This window comes from Urocitellus parryii, chromosome 8, assembly GCF_045843805.1.
Source record: "Urocitellus parryii isolate mUroPar1 chromosome 8, mUroPar1.hap1, whole genome shotgun sequence".
NCBI classification, from domain to species: Eukaryota; Metazoa; Chordata; class Mammalia; order Rodentia; family Sciuridae; genus Urocitellus; species Urocitellus parryii.
In genome coordinates, this window is record NC_135538.1 from 53,723,856 (window position 1) to 53,747,693 (window position 23,838).

The following is a 23,838-nucleotide window of genomic DNA, read 5'->3' on the forward strand; positions in this document are numbered from 1 at the left end:
CGATCCCTTCCGAAATCCTAACTTAATAGCCTAATATAAGAAGGTGATATACTTAAAAGTATCTAAAACTGGAATACATAGAATTCTATTGGGAAAAGAATCATAGTCTTATTTTCTCAGTCTATAATACAAATTTTCAGTAAAGAATTAAAATTTGTTTACTAAGATGAGCCTTTTTAGAAAACACATCAATAGAATTCCACCTGTATTTGTATCAAGGTTACATATTTGTCATCAAGGTAAAGATACGTCACTTTAAATGAAACTGTCTAAAAATTAAAACTCTAATTTCTATTCTCAATAAACTGTAAACAATTATATCATAAATAGGTAGTATTTACTGGTTTAGAAAGATGCTTTTCAATAAATGTATGTGTACAATGTATATTTGTTTACACATACAAACATACTTGTCATGAATAAACAACTAAAAAGGGGAAACAAATTTTAAGCACTGCATTATTCCTTTTTAAGTTTGTTTTTGTAGATGTAGATGGACAGCATGCCTTTATTTTATTTGTTTATTTTTATGCAGTGCTAACCCAGGGCCTCATACGTGCTACATGTGCTAGGCAAATGCTCTTGCCACTAAGCTACAGCCCCAGCCCACATATTATTCTTTAAAAAGGAAGACTTCTTAGAAAAAAAATGTTTAAAAGTTTGAAATTTTATTGCATAAGCCAATGTACAAAGTTATTAGATCTTTGAAAAAAATATAAAAATAGATATAGCAGGGGCTGGGGATATAGGACAGTGGTAGAACTCTTGCCTAGCATGCTAGAGGCCCTAGGCTCGAACCCCAGCACTACACACACACACACACACACAGGAACAGCAAAAAGTGTTCTCAATAATAATAAATACAAGTTAAATTAAATTGTATCTCATTCTTTTTAGTATGGACTTATGGGATCTTTTCTATATTTCCTTATTTGGAGAAAATGTGTTAAATATGATAGATTTCAACTGCCACATTTACTAATGGAAATAAAATATCATTAAGAAATATTTATTCTCTTTAGAAAAATGTTCATCATAATATCATTATAGTGAAGAAAGTATTTGCATAAGCTCTTTGGTTAATTAAGGACTAGAAGCTTCAATTCAGTTTCATTTAATATTTCATTTAGGGATACTGTAAAAGATAAATAAGGTTGGTCAGGCTGTTAAGATTTCAAAATTCAAAATAAGATATTTTCTTTCCTTATAGTCAATAATTCTAATGAGTAAAATGGGCAAAATGTAGGAAACAGGTTTAAAGTTAAGTATATTCATAGTCTTCCTTACCTACTAAGAGTTTCTGGGAAAGGTACATAAAAGTATTGCTGTATGTGAAGAGTTAACAACCATGATTGTCAAAAAGTGGTAAAAATTTTTAAATAAGATAATTTTTAAAATATACCCAATGTTTATGGCAGGTTTACTCATAATATCTAAAAACTTCAGTTTTTAATAATAGCTAAAAACTGGAAGCACTCCAAATGCCTATCATTAGCGACAAGATAAACAAATTGTGGGATATCTGTATGATGGAATACTACTTAGCAATAAAAAAGATAAAGTATACACACAGCAAAATAGATGAACCTCAAAACAATAACAGAGTAAAGGAAGCCAGACGAAAAAATTGAGTACATATTGTGTGCTTCCATTTATATAAAACTCTAGAAAAAGCAAACTAATCAATAGTAACAGAAAGAAAATTAGTGGTTGCCTGAGAGGAGGAGGACAAGGTTGACAGAGATGAAAAGGGGGAAAGGAAACTTTTGGGAGTGATGGAAAAGTTCACTACATGATTATGGTGACAGTTTCACAGATGTGGAGGTATGGCACTATTTTTAAAATTGTATCTTTTAAATCTGTGCTATTTGTAGTGTATCAAGTATATCTCAATAAGCCTTTTTAAATTTGTATTTAAAAAAGTATATACAACATTATTGAACATCAAAATACAATGCTATAGAATTAAAACTAAGATATTACAATAATGAAAGTTTTGATTAAGGTAATTGTTTGGTTTGTAGAATAACATCTTTTTATGACATATAAGGCCCTCTGATGTAGTTTAACAAGCATGCACCTTTTAAAATGTTAATGACAATGAGACAGATAAAGGCTTACTCATAATGTTCTTGATTAAAAGATTTTCACTCATAGAAAAGTTAAAGTAGAATAATAATGCTTTTATTTATTAGAGACTTAATTTTTTAAAGGGTTAACTTTTTAAAACTCTGCCTTGGCAAAGATACATAATTTAAAACTTTATACTCTGAGAAGTATTTTCTAAACAGAATTCTAAACAGAAATTATTTGGCTTGAAAACCTTTAGGGTTTTATAGGACACTTAAGTAAAAAAAGGATTGTACTCATTAAATTGAAGAGTTTCTCTGCAATTCAAATAACATGCTAATTATCAATGCAATAGATCCATCTTCTGAAATGTTATTTGGCTACCAAAATTTTTAATATTAGTTGTTTAATATTATTGTTGTTAGACATAAAGATTTTATAATACGTTGATATCAACGTTTGTCATTATTTACTAAATACTATTTAAAAATTTAGCAGTTCTCGCCTATGATTTTTTAATGCTCTCTGAACAGAGCTAAATGAACACTTGGTCATATAAGACAGAGTACTGGAATTATGAGACATTCATTTTGTAGAGAATAGCATAAGGACCTCTAAATTCTTCACAGTGAATGACTATAATAATACTTACAGATGAAATGCATGCAAAGAGGATTTTTAAAGTAATTACAAGTACATAAATACTTCGGAGATGCACATGGATATGCAGATCTTTTCCTTAAAAATCCAAGTGTCAAAACCCAGAGGGTGAATAATGCTAATTTATATATGTGTAAATCAGTTTAGGGTAAGAAAAACATTTAAGGCAGGTAATTAAAAAGAGTTTTCCTATAAAGTAGCATAGAATAATTATATGGTTTTATGGAGTCAATCTGATTTATCCTTCAAGATATTCTTATTTTATTATAGATTAGAAGAAAAGGGCATCTTTAGAACATTTAAACAGCAACAGCTACTTAGCTTCTTTGAAAAACACAACTAAAGTTCAAATAATATTACTAAATCTGAAGATAATATAGCTAATTAAATGTTCCTATTTGAGCGTATATTATTCTTTGATATTCAATTCAATATATAATCATAATTTCTACTATTTTTCTACACTGAAATGAGTGCTGAAGACAAAAGATAAACAAAAAGAGAAACTAGGATTTACAAAGTCCCTATTAGAAGCCAGGCAAGTTGATGGACACCTCACACAAATCATAATAACCCTACAAAGCAGATATTTTTATCTCTATTTTATAGATAAAGCAACTGATATCCAGGGTTTTGAAGATAACTGGCTGAATTCCCAGCCAGGAATTGATAGACCTAAAATTAGAGCCAAGGACTTTGATAACACTAAAATTTACAGACTTTTTCAGAATCACTGTGACCAGTGGGCTTATGATAGTTGACAGACATAACCAGATTGTAAATATGATATGAGTTAAAATGGGATGTCATATATAAGCCTAATACACAAAGCAGGAAACTTATAATTTTATCTGTGTGTTTAATGACAGCTTTATAGAGCTAACATTGGAACTGGACTACATTGGAACACTGAGAAGGTGCTACCAATTAGAGAGGACAAAAAAGAATTCTAGGCAGCAGAATCAGCATGAGCTTATGACCTCCTCTATCTTTGCTAATACTACGCTGCTTAAATGGCAATTTTTTGTGTGTGGTAGACCAACTTTCAGAGTGGTCCTTCATGATCCTCAACAAGTGTTCACAGCTTTGTGTAAACAATGGACACCAGAAATAGGAAAGTTATCTCTCAGAATATCGAACAAATGTAATGAACTCCACAACTACCCCCAGCTTAGAGCCTGTGGCAAGTTTATAGGATACTGTACAGAGATGGCAAACTAAGGCAGAGACACATGGACACAGGGAGTGAGAGAATCAGAGAAAAGAGAATGCCCAGTGAGAGAACATTGAAGATCACTGAATCCCCAGCTGAGTTCTCATCAGCAAAGGGGTGTGAGGAATTACCTGAAGCCAAAGAAAGAATTATCTAAAAGCATTTGAGGAAACGATCACTGGAGTTCACAGATGGCTGAAAACAGTGTCGTTCCCACCAAACTGCCATAATTCATGACACATTTGGTCAAGTACTGAGAAAGGATGATCTCAATAGTGAGAAAAATTAGTCCTAGAGTAAATGCTCTCTGGTCCTACCACAAAAAGTTTAAAAGCAATACTCAAAAGAATCAAACTGCTAGGAGAACAATACTCATGGGAATGATTAGGAATAAAAAATATAAATAAAAAATTTTTAAATAATATCAAAGTACTTAGAAGTTTAATGAAAATTATAAACCTACAGATCTAAAATGCTCAATAAACTCCAAACTTGGTGTAGAAGACTACACCAAGGCACATGGATAATCACACTGCTTCAAAATCGTAATAAAGAAAAATCTTATAAGTAGCCAGATGCTGGGTGCAGTGGGGGTGCACACCTGTAATCCCAGCTTCTCAGGAAACCAAAGCAGGAGGATCATTGAGCCTAAGAGTTAAGGCCAACTTGGGCAATGTAGTAAGAGCTGTCACAAAAAAAGAAATAAAACAAAAAATAGGAACCAGAGGGGAAAAGGCACATACATACATACATACAGAGGAATAAAGAGAAGATTGATTGCATCTTCATGTTGGAAACAATATAGGTGAGAAGTTGGTGAAGTAACATGGGAACTGCTTTAGAGATGGCAGGAAAAAGAACTCCATTCCATCAATCCTACAAATAGTCCTAACAACTAAATTCACTTTTACTCAAATAATAATTGCTAACCCTCCACTTCCATGTTTCAAATGCTTTATAAGAGTGGTAATGGGAATCCAAGGAAATTATAGGCTCCCAAAGGTCTCTTTTTTAATGACCCATAGAAGTGCTAATTTTCTCTTTTTTTAAATTTGTTTTTAGTTGTTGATGGACCTTTATTATATTCATTTATTCATATGAGGTGCTGAGAATTGAACCCAGTGCTTCACACATGCTAGCCAAGTGCTCTACCACTGAGCCACAACCCCAGTCCCCAATTTTCTCTTTATAAAATGCTACATGAAATCTTGATTACAAAATACTGTCATCCATATGTTTAAAGGTCAAACACCAATGATGTGGTTTTTCACATAAGAGATTCTTTTCATAATAGAAGTCAGTGGACTTAAATATCATAACTGCAGTCTTCAGGGCTGGGATTGTAGCTCAGTGGTAGAACACTTGCCTAGTACGTGCAAGGACCTGAGTTTGATCCTCAGCACCACATAAAAATAAATAAGTGAAGTAAAGGTATTATGTCCAACTACAACTAAAGAATAAATATTTTAAAAAAATAACTGCAATCTTCAACGAAAGACCAGAACTTAAGCATTTCTGGGAATCCTTTGTACATGAAGAAGATCCAAAACTAGCCAGGTAAAATCCGATAGCGGAGACTACAACCCTCCTGTTAACTTCAACTATCTATTTCATTGTCAAGTGTGAGTGACTGAGGCTCAGATGACAATAGTTTCCACTTTGGACTCTAAAGGTTGTCCTTGGCAATATGAAGTCTTTATCATAGATAGGGTGTTGGTGTGAGTGGGTGACTTTCTTCAACTAATTTCTTTAAAGAGTTCATTTAAGTTCCTTGTGGATTTTGTGCTGTTCTGTAGAAAAAAATTGCATGAATGAGTTGGCAGTCCTTAACATCTTTCTCCATGACTTTTCTTTTGCAAAAATAACACATTTACTTCCTGCCAACTACAAAATTAGATAGGCCTTTCTATTAAAGATCTTTTAATCAATTCCTTAATGTTGATATCACTCATGATTACAGCTGTTGCTTACTAGAGAAGTACATTGGCGGTAAGGCAGAAAATCATCCTTGTTCAGCCATAGTCCAGTTTAGGAATTTATATAGTTCATTTTGCCCTATGGCTGAACTGATCATAGGACCAAAACTGTCTTCCACAAAACACCTGTAATACCTTTCTGTAGGAAACAAACTTCAGCACCATGGCCTGGAAGTCAAGAATACAAGCCTACTACTGAGGAGAGAAAAGCTGAGCCTTGCACAGCATTCTCTGGGGGCACCTGAGGTCCAGTTGAGGTGTAGGGCAAACAGAGGAGACAACTGCCCATTTATCGTTACTGACCAATACCTGCCCGTTAGCAGTCACACAAGACCATCTCTACAGCTGAGACCACACTGTGACTTCATAGTCCCACTCCTCTGCTACTTCAGGAAGCCAGCCAAGACACCTGACCTCCCTTCTACCTCAGAATTCATCTTCACTGTAAAGGAAAAGCCCAGCTTTTCCTGAAGTCTATTTACTCTGATATTAATAAACCCACTCAGCCTTTGTATCATTACTGTTTGTATGGCACATCTTTCTACATTCAATTACATTCAATCTATATCTTTTTTTCTGTTTAAAGTATATTTCTTGTTTTTTTTAATACATTTGAAAATCTTTACCTTTTTATTGGTATGTTTATTTAGTTCACAACAATAAATAGTTACATCTATTATTTTATTATGTATTTTCTGTTTGTCCTGTGCTTTTTTCTTTTCCTGCCCCTGCCCCCTTTTTTAATTACTTGAATATATCTTAAAATTCCTTTTGAATTTAATCTATCAGACTTAATTTTAATTGTTGTTCTATAAGGGCAACATACATCCTTAACTTTTGTATTTGTATGTGTGCTTGTGTATTACGTGTCTGTGTGTTGCTGAAGATTAAACCCGGGTCTACCCATATATAAGGCAAGTGTTCTACCACTGAGGTATATACTCAGCCCACACATCCTTAACTTTTTGTACTCTACTTGGAATTATTATACCACTTCAAAGAAATGTAGAAACAGTATATCCATGTAGGTCCATCAAACTTCCCTTTTATGCTATTAGTATCATATGTCTCATATCCACATACATTATAAACTCTACAAAAGAATGTTTTAATTTATGTAAAATATTAGAAAAGCAATTGTAAAATTATGTAAAACAATCGAGAAACCCCATAGCTAACAATTCTTATTTATTTATTTATTTATGGACACAATACCTTTATTTTATTTATTTATTTATTTTTATGTGGTTCTGAAGGTCAAACGCAATACCTCACACATGCTAGCCAAGCACTCTGCCACTGTGCTATAACCACAATCCCCCATAGCTACCAATTCTGATGCTCTTGTTTTCTTCAGGACCCAGGATGCCATCCAATATTATTTCCCTTCCACCTAAAAAATTGTTTTGGAATCTCTTGTAGTACATGACAGATGGTGATATCCTCTTAGTTTTATTTTATCTAAGAGTACATTGTTTTCATTCCTGAAAGGTTTTGTTGGATATACAGTTCTAGGTTGACAGTTATCTCCCCTACATTTTAAAGATGTTGTTGCACTGTTTCTCATTTCCACAGTTTCTAGTGGAAGTCACAAGATCCTAATAATAGTTCTTCTATATTTAATGTGTTTTATTTTCCTCTGGCTGCCATCTTGATTTTATCTTATCCTTAGGTCTGTAGCAATTTCACTACTCTAGAAAAGGTTTTCTAGTATTTATTCTGCTTAAATAAGTTCCCAAGGTTCTTGAACTTATAAATTTATGTTTCCCCTCAGATTTAAAAATGTTTCAGTCAGGGCTGGGGTTATGGCTAAGCGGCAGAGTGCTCACCTAGCACATGCAAGGCCCTGGGTTCAATCTTCAGCACCACATAAAAATAAATTAATAAAATAAATGTATTATGTTCAACTAAAATGAAAAAAATAAATCAAAAAAAAAGAAAGAAAGAAAATGTTTCAGTCATTATTTTTTTTTTCAAATTTTTCCCCATTGTCTTTCTCCTTGCCTTCTGGGATTCTAATTACAAATATAATGGAAAGCTGTTCACAAATTCCTAAGGCTCTATTTTCTTGTGTCATTTCCTCTCTATTCTATTTTTTAAATGTATTTGTTTCTTATTCCAATTTGTTATATATGACAGTAGAATGCATTACAATTCATATTATACATATAGAGCACAATTTTTCATATTTCTGGTTGTATACAAATTATATTCACACCATTTGTGTCTTTATACATGTACTTAGAGTAATGATGTCCATCTCATTCCACCATCTTTTCTCTTTTGTCTCCCTCCCTTCCCCTCCCACCCTTCTGCCCTATCTAGAGTTCATCTAATCCTCCCATGCTCCCAACCCTACTATGAATCTGCCACATTATATGTGAGAAAACATTTGGCATTTGGTTTTGGGGGATTGGCTAACTTCACTTAGCATTATATTCTCCAACTCCATCCATTTAACTGCAAATGCCATGATTTTATTCTCTTTTATTGCTGAGTAATATTCCATTGTGTATATATACCCCAGTTTCTATATCCACTCATCCATAGAAGGACATCTAGGTTGGTTCCACAGTTTAGCTATTGTGAACTGTGCTGCTATAAACATTTGATGTGGCTGTGTCCCTGTAGTATGCTGATTTTAAGTCCTTTGGGTATAGACCAAGGAGTGAGATAGCTGGGTCAAATGGTGGTTCCATTCCAAGTTTTTCAAGGAATCTCCATACTGCTTTCCAGATTGTTGCACCAATCTGCAGTCCCACCAGCAATGTATGAGTGTGCCTTTTCCCCCACATCCTTGCCAATACTTATTGTTGGTAGTATTATTAATAACTGCCATTCTGACTGGAGTGAGATGAAATCTGAGAGTAGTTTGATTTGCATTTCTCTAATTACTAGAGATGATGAACATCTTTTCATATATTTCTTGATGGATTATATATCTTCTTCAGAGAAGTGTCTGTTCATTTCCTTGGTTCATTTATTGATTGGGTTATTTGTTTTTTGGTTTTTTTGGTGTTACGTTTTTGGGGTTCTTTATATAGCCTAGGGATTAGTGCTGTACCTGATGTGTGTGTAGTCAAAACTTGCTCCCATTCTGTAGGCTCTCTATTCACCTCACTAATTGTTTCTTTTGCAGAGAAGACAATTTTTCGTTTGAATCCATCCCATTTATTGATTCTTGATTTTAGTTCTTGCGCTATAGGAGTCTTACTAAGGAAGTTAGGGCCTAATCTGGCATGATGGAGATTTGGGCCTACTTTTTCTTCTAATAGACACAGTGTCTCTGGTTTAATTCCGAAGTTTTTCTTTGATCCACTTAGAGTTGAGTTTTGTGCATGGTGAGAGATATGGGTTTAATTTCAATTTGTTGCATGTGGATTTCCAGTTTTCCCAGCATGATTCGTTGAAGAGGCTATCTTTTCTCCAATGTACGATTTGGCAAAAAGGCATATTTTAAATTCTAAAATACTTGATTGCATATGCCCCTAGTTATCAGAGCCACAGAAGATGACATTACCACTCAGTATCTATAAACCAAGGACAAAATTATGATTTATGCCCAATTTAGCCGGGCAAGGAGGCACATGCCTATAATCCCAGTGACTCAAGAGGCAACATAGCAAGACTTGGCCTCAAAATAAAAAAATAAAAAGGCCTGGTGGATGTAGCTCAATGGTAAGGCAGTCCTGAGTTCATTCAATTGCCACTATAATAAATGAATAGATAGATAGATATACTCAATTTACCATTTTGATCAATTTTTGTCATTTCAAATATTTCTCTTGTATAAATGCACTGTAAGTTCCTACTCCCCAAGGGGATTTATTTATCTTTTCACCATTTTACTCTTGTATTCTGGAAAAGTTTCTTAAGTTAGTTTCCCTGAATCATTATTTCACTTCCTCTAATTTTAATTGTATAGTTTAGCACTTCAAATGCTGATTTAATTTTAATTAATTTAATCTCTTCTTATTTCATTTAGCTTTCTTTTATTTCCAATGATCTTTAGTAGATAGGTTTTCAGATCAATCTATTGTCTATTTTCATTCTAGATCTTCTGTTACACAAGTGTCTTTTCCTTATTTTTAAAGAACACAAACAGAAACTTCCTAAAACATACTTCTCTTTGTTCTGGTACATCATGTGTTAAAAGGATGCTGTTCTTCCACTTTTTAATAATTATATTTAGTGCTCCATTCCTATGGATCTGATCCACGATCTTCTCTGCCTCAAGAGCCTTAACCAGATTATTCTATAAAATATAAGATAATACCACTACAAGAGATTTGCAGTGTTGTTTAAAGTATATTAAGGGGGCTGGGGTTGTGGCTCAGCGGTAGAGGTGCTCGCCTAGCATGTGTGAGGTTCTGGGTTCGATCCTGAGCATCATATAAAAATAGTAAAATAAAGGTATTGTGTCCATCTGCAACTAAAAAATATTTTTAAAAAATTAAAAAATAAAGTATATTAAGTATATTTTGAACTTGAAAGACGGTAAGGAAATGTTGAGGGCCACAGCCCAGTCAGGATGGCGCATGGCATTTTGCCAGAAGGGAGTGGTTGAGAGCTGCCGCCAGCAAGCCATTGAGATGATGACGGTTATGTTAAGCTGTGTATTCAATTGTATATAGACCTTTACTGTCCAGCAAAAGGGTGGCTCTTGGTGCCTTGGGCGCCCACTACTTTGGAGTTCCCGTTGAGTTCTCCAGAGGTCCGGGAGGGTTGGCGTGGAGCCCAGTGGAGAGCTGGGAGAGTTCCGGGGGAGTGTGCGTGGAGTGCTGGTGGAGTTCGGGCAATAAAGTTTCCTGTTTGAACATACAAGTGCTTTGTGGCGACTTGGTGATTTGTGCCCAGCCAGACTGCGGCAAGGAAAATCCTTACAAACCAAAAAACCAGGAAGATAAAACTAAAATAATGATCATAAGCTGATACTTCTGGGTTTTTTTTTTAGCATTTCCTCTAAAAACTGGAACAAGACAGGGATGCCCTCTTTCACCACTTTTTGCTTAACATAGCTCTTGAAACTCTAGCCAGAGCAATTAAACAGATGAAAGAAATTAAAAGGATACAGATAGGAAAAGCAGAACTCAAACTATTGCTATTTGCCTAGGATAAAATTACATATCTAGAAGATGCAAAAAATTCTACCAGAAAACTTCTAGAACTAATAAATGAATTCAGAAAAGTAGCAGGATATAAAATCGACACCCATAAATCAAAGGCATTTCTTTACATCAGTGACAAATCCTCTGAAAGAGAAACAAGAAAAAGTACCCCGTTTACAATAGCCTCAAAAAAATAAAATAAAATAAAATACTTGGGAATCAACTTAATGAAAGAGGTGAAAGACCTACAATGAAAACTACAGAACACTAAAGATAGTAATTAAAGAAGACCTTAGAAGACGGAAAGATCTTCCTTGTTCTTGGATAGGCAGAATTAATATTCTCAAAATGACCATACAATCACAAGCACTATACATATTTAATGCAATCCTAATCAGAATCCCAAAGACATTCCTCATAGAAATAGAAAAAGCAATCATGAAATTCATCTGAAAAAATAAGACACCCAAAATAGACAAAGTAATCCTTAGCAAGAAGAGTGAAGCAGGTGGCATCATAATACCAAACCTTAAACTATACTACAGAGCAACAGTAACAAAAACAGCATGGTATTGGCACCAAAACAGACTGGTAGACCAATGGTACAGAATAGAGGACTAACCTACAAAATTATAATTATCTTATATTAGACAAAGGTGTGAAAAACATATATTGGAGAAAAGATAGCCTCTTCAACAAATGGTGCTAGGAAAACTAGAAATCCACATGCAGCAAAATGAAATTAAGCCCTTCTCTCTCACTATCCACAAAACTCAACTCAAAGTGGATCAAGGACCTAGAAATTAGACCCTATGCCTAATAGAAGAAAAAGTAAGCCCAAATCTTCATCATGTTGGATTAGGCCCTGACTTCCTTAAAATACTCCTATAGTGCAAGAACTAAAATCAAGAACCAATAAATGGGATGGATTTAAACTAAAACGCTTCTTCTCAGCAAAATAAACAATCAATGAGGTGAATAGAGAGCCTACAAAATGGGAAGAAAATCTTTACCACATGCACCTCAGATAGAGCTTAATCTCCAGGATACTCAAAAAACTTAACACCAAAAAAACAAATAACCCAATCAATAAATGGGCCAAAGAACTAAACAGACACTTCTCTTATGAAGATATACAATCTGGGGCTAAGGATGTGGCTCAGTGGTAAAGTGCTTGCCTAGCATGTGTGAGGCACCACATATAAATAAATAAAGGTCCATCATCAACTAATAAAATATTAAAAATCAAGAATATATATAATCAATAAACAAATATATGAAAAAATATTCAACATCTCTAGTAATTACAGAAATGCAAATCAAAACTACTCTCAGATTTCATCTCACTCCAGTCAGAATGGCAGTTATTAATAATACAACCAACAATAAGTATTGGCAAGGATGTAAGGGAAAAGGTACACTCTTACATTGCAAATTGGTGCAGCCAATCTGGAAAGCAGTATGGAGATTCCTTGGAAAACTTGGAATGGAACCACCATTTGACCCAGCTATCCCACTCCTTGGTATATACCCAAAGGACATAAAATCAGCATACTTACAGGGACACAGCCACATCAATGTTTATAGTAGCACAATTCACAATAGTTAAACTGTGGAACCAACCTAGATGTCCTTCAGTGGATGAAAGAAACTGTGTTATAGATACATAAGGGAATAATCTTCAGCATTAAAAAGAATAAAATCATGGCATTTCAGGAAAATGGATGGAGTTGAAGAAGATAATGCTAAATGAAGTTAGTCAATTCCAAAAAACCAAATGCCAAACATTTTCTCTGATATGTGGATGCTGATCCATAATGGGGATGGGGGATGGGGTGGGGGTAGCATGGGAGTAATAAAGGAACTTTAGATAGGGCAAAGGGGAGGGAGTAGAAGAGAGGAGGCATGTGAGTTGAAAAGATGATGGAATGAGATGTATATCATTACTCTAAGTACATGTATAAAGACATGAATGGTATGACTCTACTTTGTGTACAACCAGAGACATGAAAAATTGTGTACTATGATCTATATGTGTACTATGAATTGAAATGCATTCTTCGGTCATGTATAACAAATTAGAATAAATAAATAAATAAATTGTTTTTTTTTGTTTCAGTTGTCAATGGATTATTTATTTATTTATTTATTTATTTATTTATTTATTTATATGTAATGCTGAGGATTGAACCCAGGGCCTCACACATGCCAGGCAAGTGCTCTACCAGTGAGCCACAACTGCAGCCCCACTTTTGGGTTTTATCAATACATCATCAGAGGACAATAAGGCTAGGATCCAAGCAAGGTATGAATTGGAGGATACGACAAGGAAAAATAACGATATACAATAAATCCTCTTTGGTGCTTACCCCTTCTGCCCCAAGTCTTACTTCTTTTCTTTCTTTTCTTCAACACAACTTTCCTAGACTACTCTATTCCACAGCTATTTACTCTCCTAGGTTCCAAAATTCTGTTGTTGCTCCTATGAATTATATTCTATTAAAACTAAGTTATTTATTAAATGTTACTCATCATTTTATGTTAAAATCAATAATTAATTTGTCTGTAAATTAACAATTAAATTATTAGCAGATATGAGATTAGGATATGATTGTAATCCACATCACCAAAAAACTAAAAATATATTTTAAAAAAATAAGGTTTAACTCCTACCCCTCAAGATTTTTTCTGTACTACCCTGAATCCTGCTCCCCATCACTCTCCAGCCATACTAGCTACCTTTTTGGCTTCTCCAAAAGACTATACCCTCTTTCTCTGGCCATTTTACTTTGTCTCACCTCTCTGCCAGGAAGTTTCTTTCTCCAGCTATTATAGCAGTCTAAGAATAAGTTCTATTTGGGGGGCTGCAGGAGTATTGGAGATTAAAACTAGTGGTGCTTTACCACTGAGCTACATTCCAAGTCCTTTTTATCTTGAGACAGGGTCTTGTTAAATTGCTGAGGCAACCCTTGAACTTATGATTCTCCTGCTTAGCTTCCCAAGTTGCTGAAATTACAGGCATATGCCTCCATGCCCAGTAAGTTCTATTTTTTATAAAAGAAAACTGTCTGGGGTCTGGGATCAAAAGCTACCATCTTTTTTTAACTAATTTTTAAAAATTTATATATGACAGCGGAATGCATTATAATTCATTTTACACTATAGAGCATAATTTTCATATGAAAAAACTTAAAACTTTAGATAATTGCTGAGGGCCATTACCAAGTAGGTATTGACGCATCATAATCCTTGCCAGCGTACCCCATGCTGCTTAGGACATTGATGGGACATTGCATGTATGCTTTAGTAAGATGACCCTGCTCAAGGTGATTGAGGGTGGATCCAGGTTTGAGGAAGTATCCCGGTCCTTGGGTTTAGGGTGTTCCCGGTTTAAGGCGTTTCCTGGTTTAAGAATATGGGTTTTAGGGAAGTTGAGGTTGAAGATTATGGCTGCTGGGATTAGGGTGTTCCTGCTGCTTGTTCCCGTTGAGTTCTCGTGAGATTAAAATGGGATTTGGAAAAAGCCTCGTGGAGTAGGTGAATTGTGAGGGAGAACGAGACTGCCCCTGAACGTGTGTGGAGGCTGGTGTGAGATCGGGAATAAAGAATTGCTGTTTGAACCTACAAAGCTGTGGTGCCTCCTGATTCTGGTGCCCCCCAAGACATCGGCAGATAATGATGACCATCACATTCCACCATCATTTCTAACCCCATGTTCCATCCCTTCCCCTCCCACCCCTCTGCCCTATCTAGAGTTCTTCTATTCCTCCAATGCTCTCCTTCCCTCCCTACTTGACTATGAATCAGCCTCCTTATATCAGAAAAAAACATTCAGCATTTTTTTTTTGGGGGGGGGATTGGCTAACTTCACTTAGCATTATTTTCTCCAACTCCATCCATTTGCCTGCAACTGCCATTATTTTACTCTCTTTTATTGCTGAGTAATATTCCATTGTGTATAAATGCCACATTTTTTAATCCATTCATCTACTGAAGGGCATCTAGGTTGGTTCCACAATTTAGCTATTGTGAATTGTGCTGCTATAAACAATGATGTGGCAAAAGCTACCATCTTAAGAAAAAACTGCATACTTCTTTTTTTTTTTTGGTGCCAAAGATTAAACTCAGGGTACTTAACACTGAGCCACATCCCCAGCCATTTTTTATATTTTATTTTGAGACAGGGGGTCACTAAGTTGCTTAGGGCCTTGCTAAGTTGCTAAGGCTGGGTTTAAACTCACAATCCTCCTGCATGAGCCTCCCAAGCTGCCAGGATTACAGGTTTGCATCACTGTGTCTGGTTGGATACAAAATAATTTTTTTAATTGTAGATGGACACAATACTATTTATTTATTTATTTGTTTGTTTATTTATTTATTTATTTATATGTGGTGCTAAGGATTGAACCCTGTGCCTCATATGTCCAAGGCAAGCGCTCTGCCAATGAGCCACAATCCCAGCCCTGGATACATGTTTTGACAACTAGAAAGAGGACAATCTTAAACTGGGACAGTGTGGACAAATATCAGTGATAATCAACAAAGAAAAAAGAAAAGTAAAATGTGCTATAAGAGTTACAAAACTGGGTTCTGTTTTGTCACTCACTATCCATGTGATTTTTTAAAAATTTACACAGAGTAAAATTAACTTTTTTCTCTCTTGCGGCTCATTTGTAGTCAAACACCTCCCCCTGTCCCAGTCCCTGGCAATATGTGATCACGGATTCATTATTCATCCAATCATTTCTGCTTCTCTTTTTTATTTATTTGTTTTTATTTTTTATTTGATCTAATTAGTCACACATGAAAGTAGAATGTACATATCATTGTGCACATCGTTTCTCCTTTTCTTTTTTCTTTTCTTCTTTTTTTTTTTTTTAGTTGTAGATGATTTCAATACCTTTATTTATTTATGTGGTGCTGAGGATTGAACCCAGTGCCTCATGCATGCAAGGCAAGTGCTCTACCACTGAGCTACAACCCCAGCCCTCTCCTTTTCTTGATATCCATACTCCCTGAGTCTTTTTCTTCACCCATTAAATTATGTGAGTGTGTACTCATACACACATACACATACACACGTATATTTCATGGGTGAAAAAAAACATATATAGAGATACAATCTTCTTTACATTAAAATATTAAGCTATGTACGATGATTGTCTGCTGTGACTAATTAACATGGTGTATAACAAGCATCCCTTCTATGGTTTATTTTAAAAAGGCTTTCTCTAAGTTGACTAATATCCAACTTTAAAGATTCTACATCTCAAACTTTTCAGGCTTCTCCAGAAGGGCAGCTCCAGCAAGATTCCTGCCCACCACCAGGAACTGTATTCACTCCTACAAAATTATAAGCTCCAAAATGTTCCTTAATATCTTATGTTGTCTTTCCTCAGTTTGCCATACTGCATTACTAAGCAGTCAAGGGTAATTTTCTTTCATTATTCTTTGCTAAAGGTCTTCCAAGATTGTTCTAGCAGCTTGCTATTTATGAGCATAGCTTTTTCACTCAATGCCTAAAGGTAACACCAATGACACTTATATCAACATGTTAGCTAGAATAGATAGAGGCAGCCCTCACTCCCATCTAGGAGCTCACTGCCCTGGCTTAAACTGGGACAATGTGGACAAGTATCAGTGAGGGTTTTTAATAGTAGTACATTATAAGAATGCTATATATCACATCAGAAGAAAAAGAAATCAACTTCACATAGAATAAGAGACATCTAGTCCAACAGCAGCTTCACAGTAAGATCTTGATATGTTAATCATCAATGTGGCACAGTACTTTTTTTAAAATTTAATTTTATTTATTTTTTATTAGGCACAACTCTTTTTTTAAGCTCATACTATTATATGGCTATTTTGAGGTCCACCAATGAATTCCATTTTACCAATTCCAAAGGTCAATTCTCAATCTTACTTTAACCTTGCAGCAGCATTTAACAACATCCTTTTTGTGTTACCTTTCTTTTCCTCACTTGAAATACTCTTGTTCACCTCTTACATTACCAGTTCCACTCTCCAATCTCCTTTAAGACTGATGAATACCAAATTTATGTTTCTGGTATAAACCTTTCCAACAAAACCCAAAATCTCATAGACATCTGTCTCGTTATTATAGAAACTCCTACTTCCATCATCCCACCCAAATCTGCTTTTCTTGTAGTTGTTCCCATCTCAGTTCATGTCAGCTTCTCCTTCCAATTGCTCAACCCAAAAGCTTTGGTTGATTCTTTTTTAAAATTTTGATCGTTTTTAGATATACATGACAGCAGAGTATATTTTGACATATTATACATACATGGAGTATAATTTATTCTAATTAGGATCTCATTCTTGTGGTTATAAATGATGTGGAGTTGTCATGTATACATATATGAACATAGGAAAGTTATGTCCAATTCATTCTACTGTCTTTCCTGTTCCCATCTCTCCTCCCTTCCCTTCATTCCCCTTTGTCTAATCCAATAAACTACTACTCTTCCTGTCCCTACCTACCCTGACTTGTTGTGGGTGAGCATCCACATATCAGAGAGAACATATGACCTTTGGTTTTGGGGGGACTGGCTTATTTTTTTTTTATCAATTCTTGATTCCTCTTTTTTTCCCATTGCCTACATCCATTCCATCAGTAAATCCTGCTGACTTCATCTAAAATATACCCAGAATCTGAACAGTTTTCACCACTTTCCATCATCTCCCCTGAGGACTGCTGCAATAGTCTTCCCCCTCCCCACCCTGCCAATCTTGGGAATTGTCTATTTTCTGTAGTTCTAGACATCTCATTTCCAACAGATACTTTGAATGCATCACATGTACAAACAGCAAGAATGAAGGGGTAGGTAAAAATAAGGGAAATGGATGGCATTAGAGCAGATTATGTTAAGTGAAGCTAGTCAATCTTTAAAAAACAAATACCAAATGACTCCTTTGATATAAGGGGAGGAAACAAGGACAGGGTAGGGACGAAGAGCTTGAGAAGATTTACATTAACAGGGTTGAGAGGTGGGAGGGAAAGGAAGTGAGAAGGGAAATCGCATGGAAATGGAAGGCGATCCTCAGGGTTATACAAAATGACATATAAGAGGAAAGGAGGGGTAAGACAAGACAATACAAATGGAAGAAATGATTTACAGTAGAAGGGGTAGAGATAGAAAAGGGGAGGGGAGGGGAGGGGAGGGGAGGGGGGATAGTAGAGAATAGGACAGACAGCAGAATACATCAGACACTAGAAAGGCATTATGTCAATAAATGGAAGGGTAACTGATGTGATACAGCAATCTGTATACGGGGTAAAATTGGGAGTTCATAACCCACTTGAATCAAACTGTGAAATACGATGTATTAAGAACTATGTAATGTTTTGAATGACCAACAATAAAAAAAAATTTTTAAAAAGTCAATATATTAGGAAAAACAGAAGCAAGGGAAACACACTAGATTTGAAGTGTATAAAGAGATAAAATCAAATCTAATACGTGAACTTTGATGGCTTCCTAGAAAAATTTGACTCTAGAGTTAATCTCACATGGAATTAGAGAATTATTGTTAATTTGCATAGTCAAGATAATGTTATGTAATTATATAAGACAATGTCTTTTCTGTAGGAGATACATGCTTAAATATTTAAGGTGACATGTCATGATGCCTGGAATTTAATGTGAAAATGTTTATCCTCTCAATATGTGTAGATGTATATTTAAATACATGTATATATAGACATACCAAAATGGGGAAATGTTTGCATTCTTGATGATTAATTATTATAGTATTACTCCAATATTTTTGCATGTTTGAAATGTTTCTAATAAAAATTGGGTTTTCTTCTAAAAAGATTCACCCAGATACCTAAAAAAAAAAATAAAAATAAAAAAAATAAAGAACAACTGAGAAAGTCTTGATGGAACAAGGTGGAAAGGGGGGGGGCAGAAAAAATACTCCCAGGGTGTGAGAAGGAGGAGGGAGTGGCAGGGTAAGGTTGGAGACCGGTCCTAACCTTTGTTTTGTCTCTGGACACACAGATCCTGGTCTGGCACATTCGAATAGAAAAAAACAGTGTTAATGAATGAGGGGAAGAAGGGCTTCACTGACCCCTCAGTGGAGATCTGAGCCTCAGGATGGGGGTAGGAAAGAGACCAGGGAGGGCTTGCAATGGTCTTTTAAATGGTCTCCTTACTTTCAACCTTGAGACCTCAACTCCACAGTCTATTCTCCATATTGAAACCAGAGAGATCCTTTTAAAACATTTATTCATTCTAAGATTATTTACTGAAATTCATCTACATGTGAAGTACTATTATAAGTGCTTAGAATACTTCCAAATGAAGAGATAAAAATGTCTATCCTCATAAAGTTTATGAATCCTGGAAGGGGACAGGCAATAAACCAAAAATATAATAAATAAATTATAAAATTGGTCCCTAATGCTACAGAAAAATACAAAGCCAGATAAGAGGAAGCAGTATCAGGAAAAAAAAAGGACTTTTAGATTCAAATAGGGAGAGAAGTCCAGAGAACACTGGCAAAGTAAATTTTGAGCAAAAACTTGAAGGAGGTAAGATATCAGCCTAGCAGATATCTGGGGGAAGAACATTCCAGGTAGAAAAGATATTAATGCTAAGTCTCTCACATAATATTAGTTTTTGTTCCTTAGACCTTTAACTGACCATATGATGGGCTGAAAGAGACAAGATTTTTAAACTTGTTTTTGTCTAATTATTGCATATATTTTATCTTGAATATTTTCCTAATAAGGTACAAATGCCTTTTAAGAAATAATAAATTGGGCTGGGGGTATAGTTCAATGGTAGAGCACTTGCCTAGAATGCACAGGCCCCATTGAGGCCCAGCACTACACACACACAAGAAAATCAGTACACACAGAAATGAAGTATTAAAAACTACTCATACAATCAAACTTCACCTTTTTCTAAAATTCATTTAGGATTTTCAACTTTCATTTCACTGAGTTTCTTTTATGGCCCATAAAAAACAGAAAGGTTTGTATTTTTTTTAACGTACATATGACATATATGATAGGAAAAAAATAAGTCTATCCAACACGAGAGGTCACCCAGATTTAGCTTGCTTAGAATACAAACATTTTTCAAACATAAATACAGACTGATTTTTCAGATTAAGCCAATTATAAAACTAATGATAAGTACTGTCATCAAATTTATTAACAAAATAAAATTAGTACAAAATTATGGATTTTTAAAAGCTTGTTAGTTTCTACATAATTGGATGAGACTAGCATATTTTTTTTTTTTTTTTTTTACCTTCCGGTGGTCTGTTAGATGTTGCCACAACGACGACCCCATTTTTGAACAGATTTTCAAAAAGCTGTTTCAAAATCATGGCATCAGCAATGTCAGTGACCTATGGACAACAACACATTTGTTTTATTTTAATTTCACTTCTGCTCTAACAAATTTGCTAATGGTTCATTTTTTTAAGATGGAAGTGAATTCCAAGAAAAAAATTCTAATTATCATCGTGAGGAAAAAAGTAGATAATTAAAAGCATGAAAGATTATATAACAGTCTTTTAAACTTGACTCTTCCTTCTTTGCAAGCCTATCATTTCAACACAAATTATCAAATGGTTCTATGTTAACTTCTTTTATAGAACTACAGGTGGAAAGCATGGATAATTGTCCTTAAACATTTAGGAAGTCTATTTAATTAGAATACGACCAACACCCCCCTCCTGCTGCCACTCACCCTACCCCCCAAAAAAGGAGAGAAAGAGTGAAAAAAGAGAAAAATAATAATAAAATGCCCAGGCTGTGATTTCTAATACCTTTCTGGCAAAGGTCCCTGGAAAGGTGACTTTAAATGGTCATGGGACTTTAGAAATAAGGACAAGTAGCCAGTGAGACATAATCAGCTGCTGTTGAAAATAGAATGATATGACATAGATACTATTGTGCAATTGTTGCACAAAACAATTCAACAGATGGCCCATCACAAAAATAAGCAATTTCATTGTTCTTTTTAAGTGCCTTCTATTACTGTCCATGAATAATCAAAAGGCACTGCAGTCACTTCCAGCACAGCCAGCCTCTGCTAACCTTCGCAAACACAAATATTCCTTCTACCAAAAAAAGCCCTTTCAAGAACGGTTAATACAGTGCTTTAAAAATATGACTCCTGACAAAACTAGAAATGTATAAAGCAGATAAAACTCTCCTATCTAAGCTAGGTTGCAAAGAAATATAACTATTGTTTTTTTCTAAAATTATTTTTTAAATTCATAATTAAAAAGTTAGCTTAATGATAACTTTTTTAAACGGCTTTTAAAATTCACAGACATATAACAATTAAAAAGGAAAGATGAATTTAAAAACAAATGTATAATGAAGGCAGATATTAATCACTGCAACTTCCCCTACGTATATAACTTGTGTTTTAGATCCTCAGTGTAAAAATGTTTTGATCTTTCTTTAATAGCACATTATTATTCAATAGTCTCAATAAAACTTGCTTTATATATACTCACTAAATATATTACAATACTATTTTAAAACCCTGTTAGGGGACATAGAAGCTAGTGGAATTCTTTCAATTTGATCAACTAAATACTAAAAGTTACCAACTAAACAGTTGTAACACAACTAGTATCATCCTGGGTTGCACAGGTCTACATTACTTTTCTCCTTATTGTTGATAACTTATTCAAAAGTTTAGTAATTTCTTTCCCACCTGAACTAAACCAAACAAAACCATGACTGTGAGATGTACAAAAAATTTTTTCTGGGGCTGGGGCTCAGCAGTAGCGCACTTGCCTGGCATACGTGAGGGACTGGGTTCAATTCTCAGCACCGCATATAAATAAATAAAATAAAGGTCTATCAACAACTAAAAAAAATATTTTAAAAAATTCTGTCTCAGGCTATATAGTGAAAACATATTACTAAAATATTGAAGAGTCCTTAAATTTAAAAGACTTCAGGAACTTCAAAAAAGTGATTTAAACAAAAAGGAAAATGGGACTGATATTATTTAATTTGGAGCTTAGGATCATTGTCAAATTTTGCTCCCGCAAAAACACAGAGAAGGTTCTTTTCAAATGCTTAAACACCAGTGGCATTGCTGATGAGAGGAGAGAACAGGCTTGCAAATTTTAGTAGCAACTGCACTTTTAAAATTGGATTCCCAGTACATTCACTTAAAAAAAAAAATCAATTGACGGTTACTCAATTTTAGAGAATAAAAACAGTCATTTGACTACACCGCAGTTTTAGAAAAAAATCAAAAGGAGTCTTTGTGCCCCAAGATTCAGAAAAGTGAAAGGACATTTAGCTTATAACACAGAGCAAAGGTTTAAGCTGAAAATTGAAAAAAGCAAATAGTAAAAAGCTGTGATCAAGTTATACTTTGTTGTTTTTATACTGCTGGATGTCTTTGCCCTGTCTGAGTAAATAAACTTGGAGAAGCTATGACTAATTAATAAGGCAGGAGTCACTTGGTGTAGCTGAGTGCCAATGTATACTCTTTTGATCTTGTCGCCGCACTTGTTCAGCTTTGCTGGGGAACAGTAATTTTACAGTATAAGTGAACAGAAGACAATTGGCCCCACATTCTTGGAGAGCTGGCGTTTTCAGCACCCAGCATTTCATTACCACCAGGAACAAAAGAGAAGGCTACAGATTACCAATAAGGGTAGTCTGCTAATAGAGAGTGGAGACATTTCATTAGCATTAAAGAGAAGAGATTTTTTTATGACCTAGAGTTGCTTTCCATTATGACTCACTTAAGTAAAAAAGAAAAAAAAAAACTAATGCTTAATTTACATGTGTAAGTGCTTGAGTCTCAGTCATCCACTGATTGGTACAGTGCCATGTAATGAGTGACAAACATAAGCATGCATTATCAGTAATTAGTATTAGCACAAAAATAAGCACTATTTTTATTAGCAGTTTTTAATAGCTTTCCTGCTTTATAAAATAGTTAAAACTATTTTTTAAATGATATTGATAGCTTATAGAGGAGAATTTTGCATGTATTCTTCTCATCAGATTTTTTTTGGACCATATTAGTAAAACATCTATTCAGTTTTCCTAAAAAGAAACACAAAGACATAATTTAAAAAAAAATCAGTTTCCCTCAATATTCTGATACCTTCAAAATTATAAATGGTTTAACAAGTAACATAAATATTCAAAGAGGACATAATAAAGATCCTAAAGAAAACTTTGAGCACAAGCTATTATTTTATTTCTGCAACTAAAACACATAAAAAACAACTCTGTAGACACATTTCTCAACTGAAGAATAGTGCATGTCATACCACAGGCAAAACTGAAACACCACACTTAGAAAAGACGATAAAGCTAATGAAGAATACATTCTGCAAATGTAATCCAAATGCAAACCAAAACATGATCTTAAAAATTCCTTAAATTAAAGAGCACAATAAAAGAATATATATCCTTGTTTTTAAGCTGCAGTAATTCTCATTCCTCTCCCTAGTAAAATAAGTATTATATTAATTAACTCACATAGGCTAATAATAATTGGCTAAAAATCAAGACCACTAATATGATTCCATTTTAAATGTAAAATGGTGATTATTGACATACTGTTGCCAAAAATAAAGCACCTAAAAAATCTTTTCTAATATATCAGCAAGTATTGTACTAGGTTTAATAGGCTTAAGGATAATTTTTAGGTTCTATCATTAGAAAATCTACCAAAATCCCACTCAGTCTATATATTTAAAGACATAATCTAAGATTTTTTAATACAAAGAAAAAATATAACTAATACTAGTAAGAGTACTAATGCTGGATTTAAACAAT

General features: G+C 34.5%; 1 protein-coding gene across 3 annotated transcripts in view; it reads right to left on the minus strand.

Annotated features, from left to right (window-relative positions):
• The window catches only part of Afg1l (AFG1 like ATPase), a 207,183-nt gene that overhangs the window by 99,278 nt on the left and 84,067 nt on the right, over window positions 1-23,838 (minus strand). For all 3 annotated transcript variants that reach the window (XR_003300862.2, XM_026389658.2, XM_026389659.2), the window contains exon 6: window positions 20,315-20,414. Coding sequence is in view for 2 of the 3 variants with exons in the window: in XM_026389658.2 (XP_026245443.1) it covers window positions 20,315-20,414 (100 nt within the window). In the remaining variant the exon portion in view is untranslated. The remainder of the gene's footprint in view (window positions 1-20,314; window positions 20,415-23,838) is intronic.